Source organism: Haliotis rufescens, unplaced genomic scaffold (genome assembly GCF_023055435.1).
Source record: "Haliotis rufescens isolate VD_foot unplaced genomic scaffold, xgHalRufe1.0.p SCAF_6, whole genome shotgun sequence".
NCBI classification, from domain to species: Eukaryota; Metazoa; Mollusca; class Gastropoda; order Lepetellida; family Haliotidae; genus Haliotis; species Haliotis rufescens.
This window is the reverse complement of record NW_025964334.1, coordinates 1,306,092-1,334,071: the sequence shown is the minus strand read 5'-3', so window position 1 is coordinate 1,334,071 and position 27,980 is coordinate 1,306,092. Positions and strand designations below refer to the sequence as shown.

At 43.9% G+C, this 27,980-nt stretch overlaps 2 protein-coding genes across 3 annotated transcripts; one reads left to right on the top strand and one right to left on the bottom strand.

The window, feature by feature from the left end:
- Positions 1–55: 55 nt before the first annotated feature.
- LOC124116847 (V-type proton ATPase subunit C-like) lies at positions 56–15,963 on the top strand. Its single transcript, XM_046478405.2, has 13 exons — positions 56–179; positions 891–1,047; positions 1,766–1,833; positions 2,114–2,199; positions 4,935–5,029; positions 5,234–5,325; positions 5,895–5,993; positions 8,086–8,154; positions 9,154–9,246; positions 9,717–9,810; positions 10,177–10,274; positions 13,103–13,232; positions 14,140–15,963. Exons 2-13 carry the CDS (start codon positions 916–918, stop codon positions 14,230–14,232), a joined length of 1,149 nt encoding a protein of 382 aa, XP_046334361.1. The 5' UTR covers positions 56–179; positions 891–915; the 3' UTR covers positions 14,233–15,963.
- A 664-nt stretch (positions 15,964–16,627) lies between these two features.
- Positions 16,628–27,980, bottom strand: LOC124116846 (dynein axonemal assembly factor 1-like). 2 transcript variants are annotated; one of them, XM_046478403.2, is made up of 15 exons: positions 27,860–27,980; positions 27,207–27,379; positions 25,868–25,955; positions 24,817–24,911; positions 24,152–24,373; positions 23,419–23,585; positions 22,674–22,748; positions 22,166–22,230; positions 21,235–21,320; positions 20,728–20,900; positions 19,858–19,948; positions 19,515–19,559; positions 19,133–19,164; positions 18,412–18,471; positions 16,628–17,912 (listed from the first exon to the last, which is right to left on the bottom strand). In XM_046478403.2, exons 2-15 carry the CDS (start codon positions 27,352–27,354, stop codon positions 17,520–17,522), a joined length of 1,740 nt encoding a protein of 579 aa, XP_046334359.2. In that variant the 5' UTR covers positions 27,355–27,379; positions 27,860–27,980; the 3' UTR covers positions 16,628–17,519. The 2 variants fall into 2 exon arrangements, with proteins under 2 accessions (XP_046334359.2, XP_046334360.2); XM_046478404.2 differs by having other exon boundaries at positions 27,216–27,379.

Genomic DNA, 27,980 nt, shown 5'->3' with positions numbered 1-27,980 from the left:
GTTTGCCGGTTTTTTAATATATTAGTAGTTGTACACGTAGTAGTTTACTCATCATAACAAATTGTCACGTGAACAAAATATGGCCGGCAGCAGTAATCGGTGAAACGAGTTGTTACCGTGTGTTAAAGATATATCCGACTACTCCTGCCTGTGACCTTATTTTGTTTCAATTTTTACAGGTAAAGCTTTCGTTAGCTAGCCGCACAATAAGTGAATATATATTTCTAGGATAGCTGAAGAGCGTAAGTAAGGTTATTGCCGGATGTCAACGTGAAGATCACCCTGTCCTTCGGAGGACACAGACGTCACGAGTGCTGAAATAAATAAACACTCGTATCACAGCTTTTGGTAGTTTTCGACATTAGTTTGATATTTTGTAACAAGACGTTATTTATTACAACATTTACAGTCGCACGTGGTCTCTGACATAGTGCCTTCATCTATTTTCGTGGTTATGAATAAGAGTTTCTTTTCGGGACTTTTTTGAAAACGCAAAGCTTCAGCATGTTCATATGGCGTCAATTTACACATTTGTACCTGGTTGTCCAGCATATGTTGTTAACTTTGCGATAAGGACAAATGTGGAACTGTTAATATGGTTATTATCCTTACTAAACACCATATTGTCCAGAGAGCTGGACGACTCCTGTAGGTTTCTCTGCACCATGGTTTGGATTTCTTTGCAAAAATTATCAGTTATCAGATAAATATTGTAAGAGACTAACATTCTTTCTGAGAATATTGAAGGCTTTGGGCAAGGGGCCATCTGGGAAGATATTTGTTGAACCACAACATGAATGTTTTTATGGTTTTGATTTTAATTTGCATATCCATTATTTGGCATGCTATAAACATTATATCTTTATCTAAAGTTTTTTTCTCTCATTCAGATAGCTACATTCCCAATATCGCAAAATGTCAACCGACTTCTGGCTTATCTCGGCACCAGGGGAGAAGACTGTGCAACAGACATGGGATCGCCTAAATAACAACACAGCTCCAGAAAAACTCTCCAACAATTACAAGTTTCAGATTCCAGATCTAAAGGTAGATAGTTGTCTCTTGACAGAAGGTGCCTACATCCATGCTACCAGCTTCACAAGCTTGGACTAGTACTCCCACTGGTAATGAAGGGTGTCATGAGCATGAAGGGACATTCTGGCAAATATGGTGGATGAAAGTATGAAAAAAACTAAAATGAAAATTGGGAAACCTTTTGTTATGTTTTGGGACATCCCTGGTTTGCTGAGTCCAGTTTATTCACAGGCCATTGTGACATAGCTTGGATATTACCAAATTACTGACTGCATGATTAAACAGCATCTGCTCACTATGGCAGACAGTTCATGTTGCCTGGTGCTCCCTTGTGTTGATTATCGCCAGAATGACAATCTTAGCCAGTGTCAGTGTTTCTTCATGTTATGGTCTTTCTAAGATTTCCTTTCTATTATATATTTCAATTTTCTTTAAATGAATATGTTTTCTTTTTTGGACTGGGTAATCACAGATGTGTGCCTCAATTTAGTAAAGCAGGTTACTATATTTTTGCAATAAAATTTAATCAGCAGTCCAATGGTTGGTGATCATGTGATAGCAAAAGTTTACAAGCAGACCTATTTTTTCAGGTAAACAATTTAATCTTACTTTTATCACATGTTTGATATCAACGGTCCATTGAAATGTGGTAGATGGACAGGTGATTCTCTTGTCACTTGGATGATGTGTGCAAATGAAAGTTAAATTCAAATGTTTCTTCTTGCTGTAGGTTGGAACTCTGGACATTCTTGTCGGTCTGTCGGATGACCTCGGCAAATTGGACGTCTTCTGTGAGAGGTGAGAGGGTCAGGGAGCTTGCTAGTAAATAATAGCTTTTCAAATTAGGCACAATCAGTGTTCAAAAATAGAACAAGCATCAAGAGGACATTGACATAAACCCTAACGTGTTAGCAGTTCTATACATTCAAATACTATAGTAGTGGACCTGAAAGTACCCTCTTAGTTTGGAACTCTGTACAAGGCTGGTGTTAGTCTCATTCAAATCTGATCTATTAATCTGTAATGATACCTGGCTGTGTGAAGATCTGACAACATTTCATGTTCATTTTATTTCCAGCGTCACCCGAAAAGTTGCGCAGTACTTGGGAGATGTGTTGGAAGATAAGAGAGACAAACTGCGTGAAAATCTCAAAGTCAATGATGGTATTGATGTTTTCTATCATGTATATACTATGGGTGTCACCATGTACCTGCCTCAAATATCAATACATATCACGATGCTTGAGTTATGATGTGCTATTTTGTGTGAAGATCACCATATTCATGTGGCCAAGCCATCAAGGGGTTGTGTATTTGTTTACTGGAACTCACATGGTTGGTAATTTAGGCTCATTCCAATAGAACTGTGCTATTAGTTGATGTGTAATAAGCAGTTTGTTTCATGACAAGTGATACGTTATACCACCCCTACCAGCCCAAGTACCCATGTTGCCATGGTTATACTATAATATCAAGTTTGAAAATTGATACAGAATTAACTTAATTAAATGATACATCAGTAGGTGTATCATCATCATGTAAATGTGTTGAGTATAGATTCAACAATGAATTGTGACACTTTCGGTACTTACACATCGGTTATTGATATCCAGATTATTGTACTCTGTCCAACACGTGTATGTCCGTCAGTGTCCCAACACATGTATATTGAACACTGTGTCCGACACATGTATATCCGTCACGAAGTCTGTCACGTGTATGTTGAACACTGTGTCCGACACATGTATATCCGTCACGAAGTCCGACACGAAGTCCGACACGTGTATGTCCGTCACAGTGTATGTCCGTCACAGTGTCCCAACACATGTATATTGATCAATGTGTCCGACACAGGTATATCCGTCACGAAGTCCCAACACGTGTATATTGATCACTGTGTCCGACACATGTATATCCGTCACGAAGTCCAACACATGTATATCCGTCACTGTGTCCGACACATGTATATCCGTCATGAAGTCCAACACGTGTATATTGATCACTGTGTCCGACACATGTATATCCGTCGCGAAGTCCAACACATGTATATCCGTCACGAAGTCCAACACATGTATATCCGTCACTGTGTCCGACACATGTATATCCGTCATGAAGTCCAACACGTGTATATTGATCACTGTGTCCGACACATGTATATCCGTCACGAAGTCCAACACATGTATATTGAACACTGTGTACGACACATGTATATCCGTCACGAAGTCCAACACATGTATATTGAACACTGTGTCCGACACATGTATATTTGTCCCGAAGTCCAACACATGTATATTGAACACTGTGTCCGACACATGTATATCCGTCACGAAGTCCAACACGTGTATGTCCGTCACAGTGTCCCAACACATGTATATTGATCACTGTGTCCGACACATGTATATCCGTCACAAAGTCCAACACATGTATATTGAACACTGTGTCCGTCACATGTATATCCGTCACGAAGTCCAACACATGTATATTGAACACTGTGTCCGACATGTATATCCGTCACGAAGTCCAACACATGTATATTGAACACTTTGTCCGACACATGTATATCTGTCACGAAGTCCAACACGTGTATGTCCGTCACAGTGTCCCAACACATGTATATTGAACACTGTGTCCGACATGTATATCCGTCACGAAGTCCAACACATGTATATTGAACACTTTGTCCGACACATGTATATCTGTCACGAAGTCCAACACGTGTATATCCGTCACGAAGTCCAACACGTGTATATTGAACACTGTGTCCGTCACGAAGTCCAACTCGTGTATATCCGTCACGAAGTCCAACACATGTATATTGAACACTGTGTCCGTCACGAAGTCCAACACGTGTATATTGAACACTGTGTCCGTCACGAAGTCCGACACATGTATATTGAACACTGTGTCCGTCACGAAGTCCAACACGTGTATATTGAACACTGTGTCCGTCACGAAGTCCGACACATGTATATTGAACACTGTGTCCGTCACGAAGTCCAACACATGTATATTGAACACTGTGTCCGTCACGAAGTCCAACACATGTATATTGAACACTGTGTCCGTCACGAAGTCCAACACATGTATATTGAACACTGTGTCCGTCACGAAGTCCAACACATGTATATTGAACACTGTGTCCGTCACGAAGTCCAACACGTGTATAGTGAACACTGTGTCCGTCACGAAGTCCAACACGTGTATATCCGTCACGAAGTCCAACACATGTATATTGAACACTGTGTCCGTCACGAAGTCCAACACGTGTATATTGAACACTGTGTCCGTCACGAAGTCCGACACATGTATATTGAACACTGTGTCCGTCACGAAGTCCAACACGTGTATATTGAACACTGTGTCCGTCACGAAGTCCGACACATGTATATTGAACACTGTGTCCGTCACGAAGTCCAACACATGTATATTGAACACTGTGTCCGTCACGAAGTCCAACACATGTATATTGAACACTGTGTCCGTCACGAAGTCCAACACGTGTATGTCCGTCACAGTGTCCCAACACATGTATATTGAACACTTTGTCCGACACATGTATATCTGTCACGAAGTCCAACACGTGTATATCCGTCACGAAGTCCAACACATGTATATTGAACACTGTGTCCGTCACGAAGTCCAACACATGTATATTGATCACTGTGTCCGTCACGAAGTCCAACACATGTATATTGAACACTGTGTCCGTCACGAAGTCCAACACATGTATATTGATCACTGTGTCCGTCACGAAGTCCAACACATGTATATTGAACACTGTGTCCGTCACGAAGTCCAACACATGTATATTGATCACTGTGTCTGTCACGAAGTCCAACACATGTATATTGAACACTGTGTCCGTCACGAAGTCCAACTCGTGTGTTTCATGCCTGCAGCTCCCCCAGGGAACTACCTGCAGCGCTTCCAGTGGGACCTGGCCAAGTACCCCATCAAACAGTCACTCAAGAACATCGCCGACATCGTCGGGAAGGTGAGTGGTGAACCATGTCCTCATTGTCAACCATACCATGGAATATCTGTCGGCATTCAAGAGTAAATGTAAAACTCCAGGGTCCTTGGTGTAATGGTAAAAGAGACATTTTGGAGATCACATAGCAACTCTCTCGATTGATGTTTTGCTGGAAGACTTTGAAGGGTTTTTCCCTGTGCTGATCATCTGATCTCTTAATTACAGCAAGTAAATCAGATTGAGTCTGACCTGAAAACCAAGTCTAGCGCCTACAACAACCTGAAGGGAAACCTACAAAGTCTAGAGAGGAAGGCCACGTGAGTTACCTCCTTTTGTGACCATCAAGCATCTGTATATCGGGCGGTCAGTCACTGGTTGCTTTGATTATTTTGAGGCTGCCGTGACATGGCTGGGATATTGAAGACTGCAACATTCATTCACTCACTCACTCACTCTAGAAAACAGTAATGTCGGGTATGATGCTTCTACCCATGAACATCCGGCATAGAATATCCGTCATATAGCTGGAATATTGCTGAGTGCGGCGTTAAACAACAAACAAACCTGCATGTTTCACTGTGGTCTTCAGGTCCCTGGTTTCCAGTACAGAAAACAGCGTTGTAAACATGCACTGAAAACACTCCTCGTTTCGTAAGGAGTAAGCTGTCAACATACATATGACACTTTGTTGAAAATGTCCCTGTTTTTGTTCTCACTGGTTGATATAGGGCCCAAATGATGCATTACGAGGCAAAATCTGAAATATTCAAAATCAGTCAAGACTTATCGTTTATCAGTCAAAAGCATGCAGAAACTGTTTTGCTTACAGTTTTGTGTTGACTTGTGTTTGTTTACTTATGTTAGTTGTGTCTGTTTGTGTTGACAGCGGCAGTCTACTGACTCGCAACATGGGAGATCTGGTGAAGAAGCAGGACTTTGTACTCGACTCGGAATATCTCGTCACCTTACTGGTCGTCATTCCAAAGTAAGAACAACTTTTTGCTATGATTACTCATCATAGTGTAGGTTGTATGTTACAGTAAACTGGTGACGTACTCCCATGCCACAGCTCAGATACCATTCCACAGCTCAGATACCATTCCACAGCTCAGATAACATTCCACAGCTCAGATTACCATTCCACAGCTCAGATACCATTCCACAGCTCAGATAACATTCCACAGCTCAGATTACCATGCCACAGCTCAGATTACCATTCCACAGCTCAGATAACATTCCACAGCTCAGATTACCATTCCACAGCTCAGATAACATTCCACAGCTCAGATTACCATTCCACAGCTCAGATAACATTCCACAGCTCAGATTACCATTCCACAGCTCAGATAACATTCTACAGCTCAGACTACCATTCCAGAGCTCAGATACCATTCCACAGCTCAGATTACCATTCCACAGCTCAGATTACCATTCCACAGCTCAGATTACCATTCCACAGCTCAGATAACATTCTATAGCTCAGACTACCATTCCAGAGCTCAGATACCATTCCACAGCTCAGATTACCATTCCACAGCTCAGACTACCATTCCACAGCTCAGACTACCATTCCACAGATCAGATAACATTCCAGAGCTCAGATAACATTCCAGAGCTCAGATTACCATTGTGTAAGTTGCTAAGCTGAATGTATGGAAAGCTGTGTGAAGGTAGGTGTGCTGTCACAGATGTTATTAAGGGTAGGTGTGCTGTCACTGATGTTAAGGGTAGGTGTGCTGTCACAGATGTTATTAAGGGTGGGTGTGCTGTTGCTGATGTTATTAAGCGTGGGTGGGCTGTCGCTGATGTTATTAAGGGTAGGTGGGCTGTTGCCGATGTTATTAAGGGTGGGTGTGCTGTCACAGATGTTATTAAGGGTAGGTGGGCTGTCGATGATGTAATTAAGGGTTGGTGTGCTGTCACAGATGTTATTAAGGGTAGGTGTGCTGTCGCTGATGTTATTAAGGGTGGGTGTGCTGTCACAGATGTTATGAAGGGTAGGTGTGTGTCACTGGTGTTATGAAGGGTAGGTGTGTGTCACTGATGTTATGAAGGGTAGGTGTGCTGTCACTGATGTTATTAAGGGTAGGTGTGCTGTCGCTGATGTTATTAAGGGTGGGTGGGCTGTCGCTGATGTTATTAAGGGTAGGTGTGCTGTCACTGATGTTAAGGGTAGGTGTGCTGTCACTGATGTTATTAAGGGTAGGTGTGCTGTCACTGATGTTATTAAGGGTAGGCGTGCTGTCACAGATGTTATTAAGGGTGGGTGTGCTGTCACTGATGTTATTAAGGGTAGGCGTGCTGTCACAGATGTTAAGGGTAGGTGTGCTGTCACAGATGTTATTAAGGGTGGGTGTGCTGTCGCTGATGTTATTGAGGGTGGGTGGGCTGTCGCTGATGTTATTAAGGGTAGGTGTGCTGTGGCCGATGTTATTAAGGGTAGGTGTGCTGTCACTGATGTTAAGGGTAGGTGTGCTGTCACTGATGTTATTAAGGGTAGGTGTGCTGTCGCTGATGTTATTAAGGGTAGGTGTGCTGTCTCAGATGTTATTAAGGGTAGGTGTGCTGTTGCTGATGTTATTAAGGGTAGGTGTGCTGTCACTGATGTTATTAAGGGTAGGTGTGCTGTCACTGATGTTAAGGGTAGGTGTGCTGTCACAGATGTTATTAAGGGTGGGTGTGCTGTCGCTGATGTTATTGAGGGTGGGTGGGCTGACGCTGATGTTATTAAGGGTAGGTGTGCTGTGGCCGATGTTATTAAGGGTAGGTGTGCTGTGGCCGATGTTATTAAGGGTAGGTGTGCTGTCACTGATGTTAAGGGTAGGTGTGCTGTCACTGATGTTATTAAGGGTAGGTGTGCTGTCGCTGATGTTATTAAGGGTAGGTGTGCTGTCTCAGATGTTATTAAGGGTAGTTGTGCTGTTGCTGATGTTATTAAGGGTATGTGTGCTGTCACTGTTATTAAGGGTAGGTGTGCTGTAGCCGATGTTAAGGGTAGGTGTGCTGTCATTGATGTTATTAAGGGTAGTAGTGCTGGGTTATTGTTACCTCATTGTTATTGATATCTCATGTTTCAGGAACAACGTGAATGAGTGGATGGGGAAATACGAGAAGCTGACGGACATGGTGGTCCCTCGATCATCAAAGTGAGTTGGCAAATAATGTCATGTCCTCAATTAGTGGCATTCTGTGTCAGGTGCTAGCTGTGGTTAATATGTCAGACCCCAATGTCTGTGACTTGTAGAACCGTTCCATACTTAGACAGCAGGTAATGTGGCAAAGTGCTCCACCATTGTGTTCCGCTGAGGAACTATGAGGAACCCATCGCGTGTGTAGGTCAACAGTGCGTGTAGGTCAACTCGCCCGGCGTGCGTGTAGGTCGACAGGCCCAGTGTTCATGTACGTAGACAGGGCCAGCGTGCGTGTAGGTCAACAGGCCCAGTGTTCCTGTACGTAGATAGGCCCAGTGTTTGTGTAGGTCGACAGGCCCAGTGTTCGTTGTATATAGATAGGCCAAGCGTGCGTGTAGGTCAACAGGCCCAGTGTTCGTTTACGTAGATATGCCCAGCATGCGTGTAGGTCGACAGGCCCAGTGTTCGTATACATAGATAGGCCCGGCATTCGTGTAGGTAGATAGGCCCAGCGTGCGTGTAGGTCGACAGGCCCAGCGTGCGTGTAGGTCGACAGGCCCAGTGTTCGTTTACGTAGATAGGCCAAGCGTGCATGTAGGTCGACAGGCCCAGTGTTCGTGTACATAGATAGGCCCAGCGTGTGTGTAGGTCAACAGGCCCAGGGTTCATGTAGGTAGATAGGCCCAGCGTGCGTGTAGGTCGACAGGCCCAGTGTTCCTGTGCGTAGATAGGGCCAGTGTTTGTGTAGGTCGACAGGCCAAGTGTCCGGTACGTAGATAGGCCCAGTGTTCGTGTAGGTTGACAGGCCCAGTGTTTGTGTACATAGATAGGCCCAGTGTTCGTGTACATAGATAGGCCCAGCATGGTACTGTTTCTGTGTAAGTAGGGTAATAAGTGACTGTTAGATTGACTTACACCATAACACATGTCCCGTAAACAACATTGATTGTGAGGGGCTTGAAGTTGCCTCACCCCTGTCACATGTAGAATGGTTCCATTGTCTTCGTGTTTCAGGGTCCTCTTCGATGATGGGGAGAATGCCCTGTGCTCGGTGACACTCTTCCGGCGAGTTGCTGATGAGTTCAAGCATCACTGTCGGGAGAACAAGTGAGTTTGTTGTGGACAGGTCACAAAATTATTTGGTAAGCTGACGTGTGATGTCTGTAAGCTGATGTGTGATGTCGGTAAGCTGATGTGTGATGTCGGCAAGCTGATGTGTGATGTCGGTAAGCTGATGTGTGATGTCGGTAAGCTGATGTGTGATGTCGGTAAGCTGATGTGTGATGTCGGTAAGCTGATGTGTGATGTTGGTAAGCTGATGTGTGATGTAGGTAAGCTGATGTGTGATGTTGGTAAGCTGATGTGTGATGTCTGTAAGCTAATGTGTGATGTCGGTAAGATCATGTGTGATGTGGGTAAGCGGACGTGTGATGTGGTAAGCTGACGTGTGATGTGGTATGCTGATGTGTGATGTAGGTAAGCTTACATGTGATATAGGTAAGCTGACGTGTGATATAGGTAAGCTGATGTGTGATGTGGTATGCTGATGTGTGATCTGACGTGTGATGTCGGTGCAGGTTCATCGTGCGTGACTTCCAGTACAGTGAGGAGGAGATCGCTGCGGGACAAACGGAGATCACCAAGCTGGAGGCGGACAAGAAGAAGCAGTTTGTGAGTACATTGCAGTCTACTCGTCTCATTCTGCTCGTCTCATCCTGAAACAATCTTCATGATCTTACTCTGGACACCGTTGAGACAGACTAAAAGTAGTTCCTATTTATGAGAGCATTTCATTGGTCATTAAAACAATCCTTACTATTTACTTTTTAACCATAAAATTATGACGCCTTGCTTAGCATCGGTCAAATGTCCGAAACACGATAATATTTTCTTTTAAATCTTTCATTATCAATTTACGGCGGACATAATTTTTTCCGACTGTTTTTCCGCATATATTTCACGTCCCTGCAATTTCCTAGTTTCAGATAATATGTAATACATGATCCTAGGATTACCATGCTGGTTATTTGTGCCCAGGGCCCCCTTGTGAAATGGCTGAAGGTGAACTTCGGCGAGTGTTTTGCAGCCTGGATTCATGTCAAGGCCCTCAGGGTGTTTGTCGAGTCAGTGTTGAGGTAAGATGGCTGACTACATGTCAGAATTCAGTTCATGGTGGACAATTAGTTAGTTCACATCTTTGGATATCTAGACACGGAAACAAGTTTGTTATGTCACTGACCCTTTGAGCTGTGCACAAAAGAGTGTCTTGTAAACCAAACAACTTTGAAAATGTTTTTTCCTACGTTTGGCAAATTGATCACAAATCAAATCAAGTTCTGTGTATTCATGCATGAGATAACCATTTCGGAATAAATTAAAACTTTTATTCAAGGTTTTAATAATAGTTCATTTTCAAAAAAGGGCATTGGCATCTGAGGTTGTGCAATTTGCAGTGCAGAGTTGCATCCCTTAGGTGTGCCAGGATACTGATCACATTGGTCATGTTTCACCCATGTGTGTATGTGTGATGTCTATATATGGGCGGAGGCCCTGTTTGTCTGCAGCAGACACTGGTGTGTATGTGTGATGTCTATATATGGGCGGAGGCCCTGTTTGTCTGCAGCAGACACTGACGTGTATGTAATATCTATATATGGGCGGAGACCCTGTTTGTCTGCAGCAGACACTGGTGTGTATGTGTGATATCTATATATGGGCGGAGGCCCTGTTTGTCTGCAGCAGACACTGGTGTGTATGTGTGATGTCTATATATGGGCGGAGGCCCTGTTTGTCTGCAGCAGACACTGACGTGTATGTAATATCTATATATGGGCGGAGACCCTGTTTGTCTGCAGCAGACACTGGTGTGTATGTGATATCTATATATGGGCGGAGACCCTGTTTGTCTGCGGCAGACACTGGTGTGTATGTGTGATATCTATATATGGGCGGAGGCCCTGCTTGTCTGCAGCAGACACTGGTGTGTATGTGTGATATCTATATATGGGCGGAGACCCTGTTTGTCTTTAGCAGACACTGACGTGTATGTGATATCTATATATGGGTGGAGACCCTGTTTGTCTGCAGCAGACACTGGTGTGTATGTGATATCTATATATGGGCGGAGACCCTGTTTGTCTGCAGCAGACACTGGTGTGTATGTGATATCTATATATGGGCGGAGACCCTGTTTGTCTGCAGCAGACACTGGTGTGTATGTGATATCTATATATGGGCGGAGGCCCTGTTTGTCTGCAGCAGACACTGACGTGTATGTGATATCTATATATGGGCGGAGACCCTGTTTGTCTGCAGCAGACACTGGTGTGTGTGTGATATCTATATATGGGCGGAGACCCTGTTTGTCTGCAGCAGACACTGACGTGTATGTGATATCTATATATGGGCGGAGACCCTGTTTGTCTGCAGCAGACACTGACGTGTATGTAATATCTATATATGGGCGGAGGCCCTGTTTGTCTGCGGCAGACACTGGTGTGTATGTGATATCTATATATGGGCGGAGGCCCTGTTTGTCTGCAGCAGACACTGGTGTGTATGTGATATCTATATATGGGCGGAGACCCTGCTTGTCTGCAGCAGACACTGACGTGTATGTGATATCTATATATGGGCGGAGACCCTGTTTGTCTGCAGCAGACACTGGTGTGTATGTGATATCTATATATGGGCGGAGACCCTGTTTGTCTGCAGCAGACACTGGTGTGTATGTGATATCTATATATGGGCGGAGGCCCTGCTTGTCTGCAGCAGACACTGGTGTGTATGTGTGATATCTATATATGGGTGGAGACCCTGTTTGTCTGCAGCAGACACTGACGTGTATGTGATATCTATATATGGGCGGAGACCCTGTTTGTCTGCAGCAGACACTGGTGTGTATGTGATATCTATATATGGGCGGAGGCCCTGCTTGTCTGCAGCAGACACTGGTGTGTATGTGTGATGTCTATATATGGGCGGAGGCCCTGCTTGTCTGCAGCAGACACTGACGTGTATGTGATATCTATATATGGGCGGAGGCCCTGTTTGTCTGCGGCAGACACTGATGTGTGTGTGTGATATCTATATATGGGCGGAGGCCCTGTTTGTCTGCGGCAGACACTGGTGTGTATGTGTGATGTCTATATATGGGCGGAGGCCCTGTTTGTCTGCGGCAGACACTGGTGTGTATGTGATATCTATATATGGGCGGAGGCCCTGTTTGTCTGCAGCAGACACTGGTGTGTATGTGATATCTATATATGGGCGGAGACCCTGTTTGTCTGCAGCAGACACTGACGTGTATGTGATATCTATATATGGGTGGAGACCCTGTTTGTCTGCAGCAGACACTGGTGTGTATGTGATATCTATATATGGGCGGAGACCCTGTTTGTCTGCAGCAGACACTGGTGTGTATGTGATATCTATATATGGGCGGAGGCCCTGCTTGTCTGCAGCAGACACTGGTGTGTATGTGTGATGTCTATATATGGGCGGAGGCCCTGCTTGTCTGCAGCAGACACTGACGTGTATGTGATATCTATATATGGGCGGAGGCCCTGTTTGTCTGCGGCAGACACTGATGTGTGTGTGTGATATCTATATATGGGCGGAGGCCCTGTTTGTCTGCGGCAGACACTGGTGTGTATGTGTGATGTCTATATATGGGCGGAGGCCCTGTTTGTCTGCGGCAGACACTGGTGTGTATGTGTGATGTCTATATATGGGCGGAGGCCCTGTTTGTCTGCGGCAGACACTGGTGTGTATGTGTGATGTCTATATATGGGCGGAGGCCCTGTTTGTCTGCGGCAGACACTGGTGTGTATGTGTGATGTCTATATATGGGCGGAGGCCCTGTTTGTCTGCGGCAGACACTGGTGTGTATGTAATATCTATATATGGGCGGAGGCCCTGTTTGTCTGCGGCAGACACTGATGTGTGTGTGACATCTCTTCAGGTACGGTCTTCCAGTCAACTTCCAGGCCATGATCCTCCAGCCACAGAAGCGCTCAGTGAAGCGGCTCCGGGAACTGCTGGGGCAGCTGTACAGCCATCTAGACAACACCACACTGGCGGGGGCAGCCGATGTAAGTTTGGTTTGTTTGTTGTTTAACACCGCTCTCAGCAATATTCCAGCTATATCACAGCGGTCTGTAAATAATCATGTCTGGACCAGACAATCCAGTGATTGACATAATGAGCATTGATCCACGCAATTGGGACACAATGACATGCATCAACTAAGTCAGTGAGTCTGACCAGCCGATCCCGTTAGTCGCCTCTTACGACAAGCATAGTCGCCTTTAATGGCAAGTATGGGTTGCTGAAGACCTATTCTACCCCGGATCTTCACGGGTTCCGATGTTAGTAGTGTAGAGTAGTAGTTCTAAATGGCCTTCAGAAGGTTATGAGTTTTCAGGGAATGTCTGAGAGCCCAGTGTTAGGATTGTGTTTCTTGTTGTGGGGAGGAGTTCCTGTTGATCTCTGCAGATGAGGAGCTTACATTGAATAAGGACATGCCCTAGCTTCACCCTGCCCTACAAGAATCCACTCGAGCCCTAAGAGAATCTACTCAGGCCCTAAGAGAATCTGCTGGTAAAAGGCCTGCACTACTTAGGGCTTTCCTCCAACATTAAGCTGACACACTTTGATTGAAGTTGGATACTGTAATAAGGCATTAAACCCAACTCATCCATCCACCACAAAGGATAATCCAATGTGTCCCTATGAGAATCCACTCCCCTCTTTGAGAATCCACTCAGCCCCTATGAGAATCCGATCAGCCCCTATGAGAATCCACTCAGCCCCTTTGAGAATCCACTCCCCCGAGGAGAATCCACTCAGCCACTTTGAGAATTCACTTGGCCCTATGAGAATCCGCTCTTTCCTATGGTACTTTGCTGCCCTATGAGAATGCACTGTTCCTATACAAGTCAGCTTTACTCCAATCTATGCCCTGTGTACATTTATAACCCTTCTCCTTTATACTAACAGGGTGTGGATATACCCGGCCTGAACATGGGCAGCACCGACTACTACCCCTACGTCTACTACCGCATCAACCTCGACCTCATCGACACCCACTGATCGCAGACAGCTAGTGTAGACAGAGTCATCCATGGAACACCGTCAAGAAGGGGGTTCATATACATCATGGTGGCTTTCACGTAACCAGGAGAAACATATCTAATATTGAGATACCTGCCCAAACCAGACTTTCACAATTACAGACTGTAACATTTGCAGACTTTCACATTGAATATAAGGCTTAGCGTTGAAGCATCTACCGTGACTCATGTTACAAAGACTCAATGAGGGTGGCCATTTTGGGAAAGGGAGGTCACTCTAGTTACAGATGATGAGTAGAAGGTGTTGGAAGGTCTGGTTTTTGTGGGAGGTATCCAGTGTCTGGAGTTGTCAACACATTGTGATATGTAGGTTCTGCTATAACTCCGACAAATGTGATATGGAATTCACTCAACGTTGTCACGGTCTTTTAGGTTGTTAGTACTTGTTATCTGAGATTTTAGAAAGGAACATTGAAGCTTTGTGCTGTCTTGGATATTTAGTAATGGAAATGCAAGATTTTATCAGTTTTAGATGATAAATTGTTGATTTGCTTATCACTCCTCGTTATTTTAAACATGTTGACCACAAATTGAAAAAGATGTCATAAACACAACATGCTTTGTTGGTAAAGGGTATTCTAGTATATCTGTTCTTTCATGGATTAGAAAATTACAGTTATAATGAAAATCAAAATCTGTCAATTTAATCATATGATTTCATTTGTGTATATTGTGAAAATCTTCATCACACATCTAGTCAACTCTAATCATTGTAATAGATGTCAATTATAGGGTTTATGACATACAAAAAAGCATGATGAAAATGAATATGAGAAAAAACATTGAGCAATTGCTTTGTACATCAAGTATTAACATGTATAAGACATTTAGAACATGTTGTAACAGTGTATCTGTCAGAGTGCTCATGAACAAACAAAGACAGTGAGTTTTCTTGCAATATGACCTCCACAGAAGCCATGTTAATGTTGTATTTTAACCATGTTTGTACTTTGTCCTTTTATTCTGTTTATATGATTTTAAGTCCAAAATGTCTTTGGTTTCCTGTCCAAACTGTTAGTATGAAAGATTGATGTCAAATAACATACGTAGGATTTCCGACAATTAGATGCCCTTCCATACATTGTGCACGGTGAGGTAAGAGAAGCACTGTGAAGCCCCCTGTAGGGAGTATGCATAGTGAGTATAGGTCAAGTAGTGAGAGTCCACCTCATTTACTCAAGGAATCTCCTCAAGAATTGAATCGGTTCCAAGATAATTTAGATTCTGCTACTGAATGTTGTGATCAGTATACAGTGTGATCAGTGTACAGACTGGTTATACCAGAGCATAGTGTGACCAGTGGGTTGTATATAAGGTAATAATAAGTAAGGGAAGTTTCCTGCTGGTCAGTGTCTAGTATTTTGTAATTGTGCTGACACATTAGTCCCAGTAAACGTTCATGTAGCTCACCCCCTGTAATGCTGTTGAAGCAAGGATGGAGAATTAGGTCTCTGTTCATACTGTGGGAACATTCTCTCTCTGCATTCTTTGACTGATTGTTTAACGTGAACATTCCAAGTTGGTTTGAGTGTATTCTGTGTTGGAAGATGCGTAACCATGGCAACTGTTACTATGGTAACTATATGTGTATGACTTGTATCCTATGTTGATCAAATGAGGCTGTGACATTTCTACTTTCAGTAGGACGCTCATGTAACCAAACTATAAGTAAATAAAATGTTATTAAATATCTGTCTGTTGATTGATATGTTCATATTCAGAATATGTAGTCCATATTGTGACCCACCAGGAGAAAAGGGACCTTATGGGTGCGAGAATACCATTGTGCTATGACGTCAAAAAGATGTTTGACGTCAACTTACTTCAGTGAAGATCGCCATGTGAGCAGACTCTAAAAAAATATCTTATTTTTCTCTCATTAGTTTGTAACGTAATAAAAACATTTCAAAACCTTTCAGCATACGTGTCTACTTCTATTAGTCAGGCTAAAACCTGCAATATATAACTGTGTAGAACTTGGTCCTGTAGTCCTTGCCATTTTTAGGGGTTTTGCTTTGTTATCATTACAAGGATTATTGGACTAAAACTAAACTCTACCACAGTATAAACAGTTATGAATTGGAAAATTAGTCCAAATCTTTGATACCATGTATCTCTATACCAAATACGAATTGCTTGTGAATTGTATTTTAGTGTTCCGAAAATGTGATTTGTCACCCATAAGTTGCCTTACTCACATATGCTGTCTTGTGTATCTGTGGCTATGCTATGACCTGCATTAATTCAAGTTCTCCTTCCACATGAAACTAGGGTATAACTGAAAAACTCATTCCATTAAACAGCAGGAGACACATGGGCTACACTTGGAAACACGAACACTTAAACACCACCCATTTCATTAACCTTTTAATCATTCATATATATACATAACTTCAGTGTAAATGTATTAACAAACACAAAGTTTGGAATTGTAATAATTGATGAAAGCTGGTGAAATTGAATGATGAAATTCTTCCAAACTTGTATGTCACAATGTTAATGCTGTAAAAGTATATTGTAATGCACCAAGCATGACAACAATTATGTTACCATGGTAATGGGATCTTTTGTAAGGAGCAGTTCAAAAGGTTTTGTTGGACATTAGTTTCAGTTCCTGTTGAAAACAGCATCTCAATCATAGGGATATAAAGACACATTCAGAAGCTCTGCTGCACCAGAGGTGTATCAGGATTCATTTGACAAAAGAAGCTCTTTGAATATTGGGAGATTGATCTCAAAACTTAATGAATCCTGCATTGTTTGTCCAACACTGAACTTCTGAACTGCCCCCAAAGAGATCCTTGTTTATTGGACGGAAACAACCCCACAGTGGAGACTGGTATGAACAATCCTCAGTTGTTGAGAAGACGATCCAGCAACAACCCAGCCCCTGGTCCGCTTCTCCCTTCAGCAGTTAGTCAATGCTGGCTTCAGTAGTTGTGTAATCCACGTTATTAGCACCTGTGCAATGCTGGCAGCTGTCGTGCCACCTGGGTGCGACCAGGCCGGAAGCCAAAGAGGACAGTAATTTACCCTTTGTGCCATGTAACAAGTAGGACTGTCACAAGGACATGGCAGTTAGAGGTTTGTAGTTTTGTGGAGATGCTTAGACACAATTTTGTCAATGAATTCCCCCTACAGGTGTTAATGGATGAGATGGCCAGTAGGTGAGTCGGGCAATGTTGGCTAGGGGAGAGGTAACAGTGGGGGGTGAGGGGGAAGCTATCGTCTCGATCACAGTTCTCTTCAGTCTAGCTCTTCAAATATGCTCCCTGATACAATGCGAGGATCGGTCGTGTCTGTTTCCTCTGTCTGAGTGTCGCCATCGCCTCCCAGCAGGACATCACCAGGTGAGCTAAACATCTTTCCCACCCCCGCCAGTAAGTCGGCCGTCAGTTGTGTTTCCTGGTGCTCAGACACCCCAAAGTTTGGGATCACCTGGTCAAGGGAGACGGCATCAGATTCAACAGCATGGTCACGAGTTATCTCCTCGCGTGTGTCTGGAATCTCCTCTATCAACACTTTCTTTGGATTCGACTTGGGAAGTTCTGTCACAAGGGGAGGTAACCCTGCTCTCACTTCTTCCAAGTTTGCACATTCATCATCGTCATTGAGAATCTCAATCTTTGGCTTGTATGACTGAAACAAAGACAGACCAGTTAAACACCCGACAGTTACAACCAGTCAGCTCAACTCAGGAAGTGTGTGTGTGTATGTATGCCATGGTATCTGTTCAGACCAAGGATTTATCTTGACCTGCAGCAAATGATACTAAAAATTTGAATGAAACATTTTCCAATTTCTCAGAATTTATGTAAATAGAAACATTAAAATAATCAAACTTTGAACAATATCACAATGTTGTCCCAGTTTGCTTGCCAAGGGCAGTTAGTTTAGTTTGGATCCCAGATAAATCCCTGGAATCCCCAGTGGAGGAGACCTGGCAGTGATGTCATCCAGGAGGTTGACCAAGGATTTTGAAACAGGAAGGAACCTGCTATTCCCAAGTCAGGTAGTGTCCAACACACAGAGACAAAGCAGACACAATTTATGGATAACAACTTCTTTGGCGATGTTTCTTCCAATTCGTTCTGCAACTGATTGAGTAGGATTCTGGTTTGATAGTTATATTTGTCACCTTTTCTACATCGTCGGGTACAAGGTCGGTCACATCCACATCCTCAAGGTCGGGGAGATCCTACAAAAGGAAACATGCCTGATGAAAACTTTTGTGATTACTGATTACATATCCAACTTGACTAAGAAAGCAGAGCAGATGGTGAATGAGACCGTAGTCTTTGAAACATTTTCACTTGTACATTTGTGCTGCTTTTCAGAATGTTTGAGCATGAAATCATTCGGTAACACAAACGTAAATATACATTGACATGACTGACAGTTGTCTGTTTGCTGTGTTGCCATATCAGGAATATCCTGCTATCTGATAGCCAAGTCTGGACCAGACAAACCATTGGTTGCGTCAGGGTACGAAGACATGCATCAGCCAGGTCAGTGAACCTGACCACATAGTCACATTGTATTTCATGTTTTGTTTATTTGTTTGTTTGTTGTTCAACGCCGCACTCAGCAATATTCAAACTATATGATGGCGGTCTGTAATCGAGTCTGGACCAGACAATCAAGTGATTGACATCATGAGCTTCGATCTACGCAGTTTGTATACGATGACATGCATCAACCAAGCGACCCTGACCACCCGATCCCGTTAGTCGCCTCTTACGACAAGCATGGGTTCCTGACGACCAGCTGTAACCCGGATCTTCATGGGTCCTGCCTGCACTAGAGCACTGGACTGTTCTAACACAGGATACACAGCCCAGCCTGGGGGTGTCCCTTACATCAGTTGCTTCAGCTTGATTATCTGCATCATCTGGAGGAGAGACGAAGTCAGTGTCACAAACAGGGCAGAGTAGATTCAATAATGTTTCATTTCCAATCAGATTAAGACTGACACACACACTGTTACAGTGAGGTCAAACTGCTGCAGTTAAACCCTGATTAACTCGAACACCTAATGGTCTAATACAGACACACCTCTTGTATTCAAATAGAAATGACCGTCAGAATGTTTGTCAACAAGCGTTATCATTATGAATGTTGATGCTGCTAAACACTATGATATTTGGCATATTTGGATATATTATGTTTGCTGGTGTCATGTAGAGTCTTTTGTCATAATTGGGGTTGATGGTTGAGATAGGGAGGCTTCAATCAACTTACTCATTTCTGTGATGAAAAGTCGGGTGCTTGCATCCTCTTGAAATTCTGCAAATATAACATTAAAGTTACGTGATGTGACATTCAGCAATATGTGAATATTTCAATACCATTTTGCTCCATAGATCAGATATCAGTATCTTAACATTGGAGTGAGTGACTAAGTTTGATTTTACTCTGCTTTTGCCAATATTCCAGCAATATCACGCGGGGACACCAGAAATGGGTTTCACACATTGTACCCATGTTGGGAATCGAGCGCAGGTCTTCAGAGTGACAAATGAACGCTTTAACCTCTAGGCTACCATTGGAGGAAAGCCCCAAGTGCCCCGTGTGTCATACTCACTGTCTGTGGAGAAGATGCCCTGCTCCACTTGCTGTTTCCGCGCTCCAACTACCGGCATGTCCTCCGAGGTCAGGTCCTCGATCACCTCTTCCTGCAAGATTGAAACAATCCCAGATTCCATGTAAAACCTTGTCAAGTACTCTTATCATCTCCTACTGTGCTGGTTGTGTCACATAAAGACACACGCTCAGTCAACAGTGAATATTGTTATTGTTCACAGATGGGGAGATTTTATGAGCACTTCAAGAACAACTGATTTTTGCACTCCTACTTCCACTTAAAATCTCATGTACACATCATAGCAATCCAACAACGTAACCAACCAACCCCCCCCCCCCCCCCCCCCGACACACACCCCCCTCTCACTCCTCTGGTCCCCCCTCACCTTGTGTTCCCCCTCCTCTGGTCTCCTCCTCCTCTCCTCCCCCCCCCCCCCCCCCCCCCCCCCCATACACACACAGGCACACCTTGTGTTCCCCCTCCTCTGGTCCTCCACCCATCTTGTGACCCCCTCCTCTGGTTCCCCCCCCACACCCTGTGTTCCCCTCCTCTGGTCCCCCCCCCCCCCACACACACACACAAACACACACCTTGTGTTCCCCGTCCTCTGCCTGCGCCCCCCCCCCCCCCTGTGGTCCCCCTCCTCTGGTCCCCCCCCCACCTTGTGTTCCCCCTCCTCTGGTCCTCCACTCACCTTGTGACCCCCTCCTCTGCCCCCCCCCCAAAAAAAAACACGCACACAAACACACACCTTGTGTTCCCCGTCCTCTGCCCCCCCCCTCACCTTGTGTTCCCCCTCCTCTGGTCCCCCCCCCCTTCTCTCTCTCACACCTTGTGTTCCCCGTCCTCTGCCCCCCCCCCCCCCCTCACCTTGTGTTCCCCCTCCTCTGGTGTGTCCCCTTTCAGCTGATGAGTCCCATACAGCCAGTCGACAGTGGTGGGATCTACCTCCACCTTCTCTGTGATTCCCTCCGCAGCGTTCTTCTCATTCAGCTCGGCCTCAATTCGGTGAGCCTCGCTGTGTTGTCGGATTCTGAGGAGTGCTGAAATAACGAGGCAGAAGTGATGGGTGCTTGGACACAGCCACACACACACAGTGGATTGTGGAGAGAAGCTGCCCTGACAGGGAACACAGCTGTCTCTGTGTACAATACACTTCCACACATTCTGGTGTCAGGTGATAGTAACAGTAATACCGTAAGCTCAACACAAGTGTGTCTAAAGCTCATGACATATATTTACCATGGAAGCATAGCCAATTCTCAGCTCCCTGAGGATTATACAAACAGACGAAATATGTACAGACCATCCACCATGGGAGCACAGCCAATTTTCAGCTCCCTCAGGAGTATACAAGCAGACAAAGTATGTACATACCATCCACACTGTCCTGAATCTTCCGGCGCTCCTTATCCGCCCATCGCTGTCTCTCCTCTTTCTCAGCTTCAGCTCCACCCACAGCCCTGGGGACACAGAGGTAGAACATGACACACAGCGCCCTGACCTGACAGTGTTAGCTGACCCAAACCGTTTGTCTCCAGGACCATGTCAGTGGGTGTGACAGATGGTGTCAGTGGGTGTGACAGATGGTGTCAGTGGGTGTGACAGATGGTGTCAGCGGGTATGACAGATGGTGTCAGCGGGTTTGACAGATGGTGTCACTGGGTATGACAGATGGTGTCACTGGGTATGACAGATGGTGTCAGTTGGTATGACAGATGGTGTCAGCGGGTATGATAGATGGTGTCAGCGGGTATGACAGATGGTGTCAGCGGGTATGATAGATGGTGTCAGGGGGTATGACAGATGGTGTCAGCGGGTATGACAGATGGTGTCAGCGGGTATGACAGATGGTGTCAGTGGGTATGACAGATGTGTCAGCGGGTATGATAGATGGTGTCAGCGGGTATGACAGATGGTGTCAGCGGGTATGATAGATGGTGTCAGTGGGTATGACAGATGGTGTCAGCGGGTATGATAGATGGTGTCAGCGGGTATGACAGATGGTGTCAGCGGGTATGACAGAACAGATGGTGTCAGCGGGTATGACAGAACAGATGGTGTCAGCGGGTATGACAGATGGTGTCAGCGGGTATGACAGATGGTGTCAGTGGGTATGACAGATGGTGTCAGCGGGTATGACAGATGGTGTCAGCGGGTATGACAGAACAGATGGTGTCAGCGGGTATGACAGATGGTGTCAGCGGGTATGACAGATGGTGTCAGCGGGTATGACAGATGGTGTTAGTGGGTATGACAGATGGTGTCAGTGGGTATGACAGATGGTGACTGATGGTTTGACGCGTACCAGGCTTCAGCACAGGCTCTTTCCTTTGGGAAAACAGGACGGTCGTCGAGATGCTGGAGGTTTTTCTGTAAACACAAAAATACATGAATAAATGAACACACACATGCATGAACACACACACATGAACACATACATGAACACATGAACACACACACATGAACACATCATGGGCGGCTGTGAAGAAATAATTAGTTATGTTTGTCCATTCAGTTGCTTCCCTCTGCTTCACTGACTTTGAGCTATAGACCATAACAGCAATGATCCTCTACCAACATGGCAGCAGTGGCACCTCAGACATTTATCCAAATCAGTTATGTCAGCAGATACAGTAAAGTATGTTTATAATGAACTACAGTTATAACAAAGTAAACATAGTGGTCCTTTTCAGTTTGTTATAGCCGTAGTTTACAGTATGACTAAAACATGCAAGTTCACGATACATGATGTAAGGTGGTGCTCAACTTTTTTCCAGGTGTATGTATTAGAAAGTTGTAGAAAGTGAACTCACCACCCGGACAATGGTCGTCTTTCTGTAGTTCCTGATGTCCTTGATGACCGGGTTCCCCATCAGTGTCAACACACGCTGCAACACACATCACACATGCAGTCTTGATACAAGGGAGAGCATTCTGTCATCACAGCAGCTTCTTCATCACTCTCAAGATTCAGCAACCCTCGGTGAGTTAGTTCAATGATAAACAGTTTTACTCACAGAGAGGAAGCCTGATACAGGAACATGAAGCACTGTGGGTAATACAGGCTGACCTTTAGTGACCCCTGTGAGATCAGGAGCGGTCAATGCAATGACCAGCACATCCTAGGAGCCAGACAATGCAACTCACACCCTTGACCCCATCAAGTCCGGAAGATCTTATTTACTCATCTTTCTCATCTACCACAGAAATATCTATGATATGAAATGCTCAATCCAATTTCAGAACAAATCCTTATCTTCAACCCAAACCAGTAATTACCTCCCTTTAACATTGTTTTCAAACCCTCTGATTTCTGACACAGTTAAAGTTGTCTAACGTTGCAGTCAGCAATATTCCAGCTGTGTGAAGGCAGCCTGTCAACACCCAAGTCTCGACCAGGCAAATCAGTGACAGAATGCATGAACAACGTTTTGCCCCATTTTGTCAGGACACTCAGTCAGCAGATGCACACCGTGCTCAGAGTGAATGAGTACAGTTTTACGCTGCTTTTAGCAATATGGCCCCAGATCGTATGGTCTGAGACAATGATGAACTCACCAGATCCTCCATCTGCTCGAAGATGTCGATGATGGCCGGATCCTCCAGCTTGTTGTGAGAAAGGTCAAGGACACCAAGGTTCTTGCAGTGAATGAGTTCCTGTACGTCGTGGGCTGTCTTCAGGCGGTTGTGACTGATGTTGAGTGTGTGCAGGACCGGCAGACAGGCTGTTCAACAAGGGACACCAGCAGTTAATATCATATCCATCGGAAATCCCTGCTGTATGAAATTCCGCAATTATGGAATATTTTTGCAGAAATGCACACTCATTGAAGCTATCTTGCAGAAAATCGAATTATGTGCAGAACTCTTGCAGAATTTTGCATTTATATGCTGCAGAATTTGTCAGATGTGTGTCGAAAGCTGGCTTTAAATGTGTACACAGGTAATCATTTTGTTTAGAAGTGAATCTGTCTCTTTGTATTATTGCTTACGGTGCATATCTGTATGTTTACACCAGTCATCTACAGATTCAGTTCTAGCTGTGGCCAAGAAAACTAAGCTTAAAAGTTTGCAGAAAAGTGCAAAGTTATCAAAGTTTGTTTGCAGAATTTACAAAAATTGACTGCAGATTTTTTATTTTAAGAATGAGTTAATATTCCTCAGGGCTGGATGATGATCAGATTCTAGTAGTGACAGGTACGAGTAGTCACTAGTCAGTAATAGTCACCAATAGACACAGCTGAGCAAGTGAAGTTTAATCACAAATGTTCTTGAAACACCTGAAGCTCACCTATGTTCTCAATGCGCCTGATGCTGTTGTTGCTGACGTTGAGGGAGTCCAGCAGCTGCAGCGGCTCCAGGTTCTCGATGTGGGTCAGCAGGTTCTGCTGCAGGTACAGACATCGCAGCTGGGTCTGGTGCTCCAGGTTCTCGATCTTCCGGATGCCATTACACTCCAGCCACAGACACTTCAGCCCTGTGTAGGCCTCCAGGTTCTCTAGCCTTAGTATACCTGACACAACAAGCCAGATACAAGTGTAGGATACATCATAGACAAGCCAGGGATACATCATAGACAAGCCAGGGATACATCACAGACAAGCCAGGGATACATCACAGACAAGCCAGGGATACATCACAGACAAGCCAGGGATACATCATAGACTAGTGACGGATACATCACAGACAAGCCAGGGATACATCATAGACAAGCCAGGGATACATCATAGACTAGTGAGTGGGGACATGTGTGTGAGGCCTGGGGACGGAGTGTGGGGGTTGTTGGGGGGGTGAGGAGGGTGGGGACTTGGGTGTGTGAGGCCTGGGGACGGGGTGTGGGGGCAGGGGCTGTTGGGGGGTTTAGGGGAGTGGGGACTTGTGTGTGTGAGGCCTGGGGACGGGGTGTGGGGGTTGTTGAGGGGGTGGGGACTTATGTGTGTAAGGCCTGACACCCACCTTTATAGTGCAGGTACAGGACATCGTTGAGTTCAGGGGTCAAGTACAGCTTGTTGTCCTTGCAGTGCTGCCGCAGGAACTTCTTTGTCAGGATACTAAAACATTGTTACAACACAGGCTAACTTCTATGTTACATAAGAGAACTACATTACTAGATAGATGTAACACACAGGGAAGCTAACTTGTACTATAAACTGTAAGTTTTGTCACCAGAAATATAACAATGCATTTAACAAACTTTGAAAAAATGACAGAAAGTCATGAGATTCCCAGCAAACTGATGTTACGTGTCCCCAGATGTGTCAGGTTTTACATATTACTGAAATCATACAAAAAATACCTAAAATATGATGATAAACAGCCTGGACCACCGTCACTATAATAGCTTCAGTTCGATTCACATAACAGAAGCTAAAAATAGCTGTACGATTACATTACTGCCTACACACATATGCCACATATGCAAACAACATCAGGTGGAAGTTACTGTTCAGGGAGGTGGCGATGTCATGTCAGCCCAATCAAGGCTGCGACATTCACAGCCACAGGGTCTAAGGTATGTATCATAATAAACTGGAGGAAAGATAAGCTGGGTAATCGAGGCTGCGACAGTCACAGGGTCTAAGGTATGCATCATAATAAACTGGAGGAAAGATAAGCTGGGTAATCGAGGCTGCGACAGTCACAGGGTCTAAGGTATGCAGCATAATAAACTGGAGGAAAGATAAGCTGGGTAATCGAGGCTGCAACAGTCACAGGGTCTAAGGTATGCAGCATAATAAACTGGAGGAAAGATAAGCTGGGTAATCGAGGCTGCGACAGTCACAGGGTCTAAGGTATGCAGCATAATAAACTGGAGGAAAGATAAGCTGGGTAATCGAGGCTGCAACAGTCACAGGGTCTAAGGTATGCAGCATAATAAACTGGAGGAAAGATAAGCTGGGTAATCGAGGCTGCGACAGTCACAGGGTCCAAGGTATGCAGCATAATAAACTGGAGGAAAGATAAGCTGGGTAATCGAGGCTGCCTGTTTACAGACATCTTTACTCACTTTGGTATTTTTGTCTCCTCCACCACTGTGTTCTGTGAGGAGTTCTCCTTGTCCTCTGTGTCTCCACCCCCAGTCACCGCCGTCACACCTGTTACCATGGTTACCATTAATCACAATCCTCACTGACCAACAGATGTACAGCACAATACTTGGACAGTATTTGCCTCTATTGTTTTAAGTAAAACGTTGATCAAATTTATGAAAATACAGATACTTCATATATGCACATGCTTTCAAACCTGATCAAGAATTACTCAATGAACATTGTATAGATTCATTATCAAATTAGTTGCAGCCACTGTGGAAAGATCCTAAACCAGAATGTGTATACCACATTCTACAATGATTTTGGACATTACTCGATTTTGATTGGTGATGGTCAACCAGAGATTATAAATTAGAAGATAAAAAGACTGTGTTTTCAATATGGAGCTAGGTTACCTGTAGATTTAACCACGCTAAAATGAATTTGGAACTGAAAGCACAATGTGATGTTTCAAATGTTATAATTAGCGTGTTCACACAATATATTTGCTAACACAAAACCTGCGTATTATTGAGCCATAGTTTAATGGGGAAAAACATTCTGTGTTTTCAGAGTAGAGTTAGGTTACCTGTACATTTAACAAAACTAAACTGAATTAACAACCGAATGCGACTCAATGCAGTCAAGGTCATATCCACAATTACTAGTTATCAAAGCCAATGAAGATACATGACCTTAGGACTCAACTGGAAGCAAATAACATATCTAGTTGAGTAAATTCCTTCGCATTCTGCAGTCTACAAAGGCAGGTTTTTAAAAGAATTAGGTTAAGGAGTAATCGACCACAGATTTTACAATTGTTGAATAAAATTTCGAAGAATTTATTTTTCTTCCTGCCAAGACTAATGTTTGTAATATTTAAAAAAAATCAAGTTGGGAATATGGGACTGACAATCTGTTCATGATATATTAATTACAAAAAAAGAATAATTGGGCAAACCTTTAGAATACAGTACCATAAGCTTTTCATAACCTATACTAAAATACCCTATAATGTAATTTGAAGTATTTTGTTGCCAGTCACACCGGCGAAACAATGCCCTGTGACGTCAGGGGTCATTGAGTGTGCATATAAGCTCCTCCCAATGATCGATCTATCATCTCTACATGCAATGTCATTGAATAAACCCAGCTATGTTGAGAGTTTTACTTCAACCAGAGACAGAGCTACGACGTATAGTTTACTACACCTATAAACATAGTGACTCCTAAAAGGGCTCAATAAAATTAAACTGTACTTCAGGCATCTTTCAAGGTCTGACTTTCAAGAATGGAAACTAATATCAATGATACCTGACTCACTCTTTACTTTCTTTACATCAACAATTTCATCCACCATCTTTATATCCATCTTGTTGCAGGTCTCCTCAGCTTCTGTCATCACTTGGACTTGGGAGTCATTTGTGAGGGGTAGGGACGGGATTTCCTCGATTGAAGGCATGGCTGTCACTTGTTATCTCACTATCCTGAACCAAGGGAGACAATCATCATACTATTAAGTATTACACCTAATACACTTCAACAAATAAATATGAAATTCGAACATAAATAAGCATCTAAAACTTACAACACAGCTACAGATCATTTTGTTTTAAAAATCTTATGTTGAAAACGTCATAAATAAAAATATGAATTCGTGATTCGTGAATAATTTTAGTCCAGAATATTCCACAACGGTCGAATGTGAATGAAATCTTCTTAGTGTAAAACAATATCACAATAATGTTTTTACTCAGTTTGTGCATTCCGTTGAATAAAACTGAACGACAAAAATCAATTTCCACTGTAACAAACAAAAAATCAAAGGTATCTATGCTACTGTGCATTTATGACATAGGCCTAACTACTCAAGTTTTTGTTTTGAATCATTTCACCGCTAGATCTTCATGTTTTAGATTGCACTATTCTTCAAAAGTATTCAGAGAAAACAGATGAACACAACTAACCCCAGCGTAAGTCCTGCTGTCTGAAAAATAAGTTGGAACTGTTCCCAACGTCTGTCGATTACGCAAATCAGGACTGTACATGTGCTTCGTCAGAAACGTAAACATCAAAGATGGCTCCTTA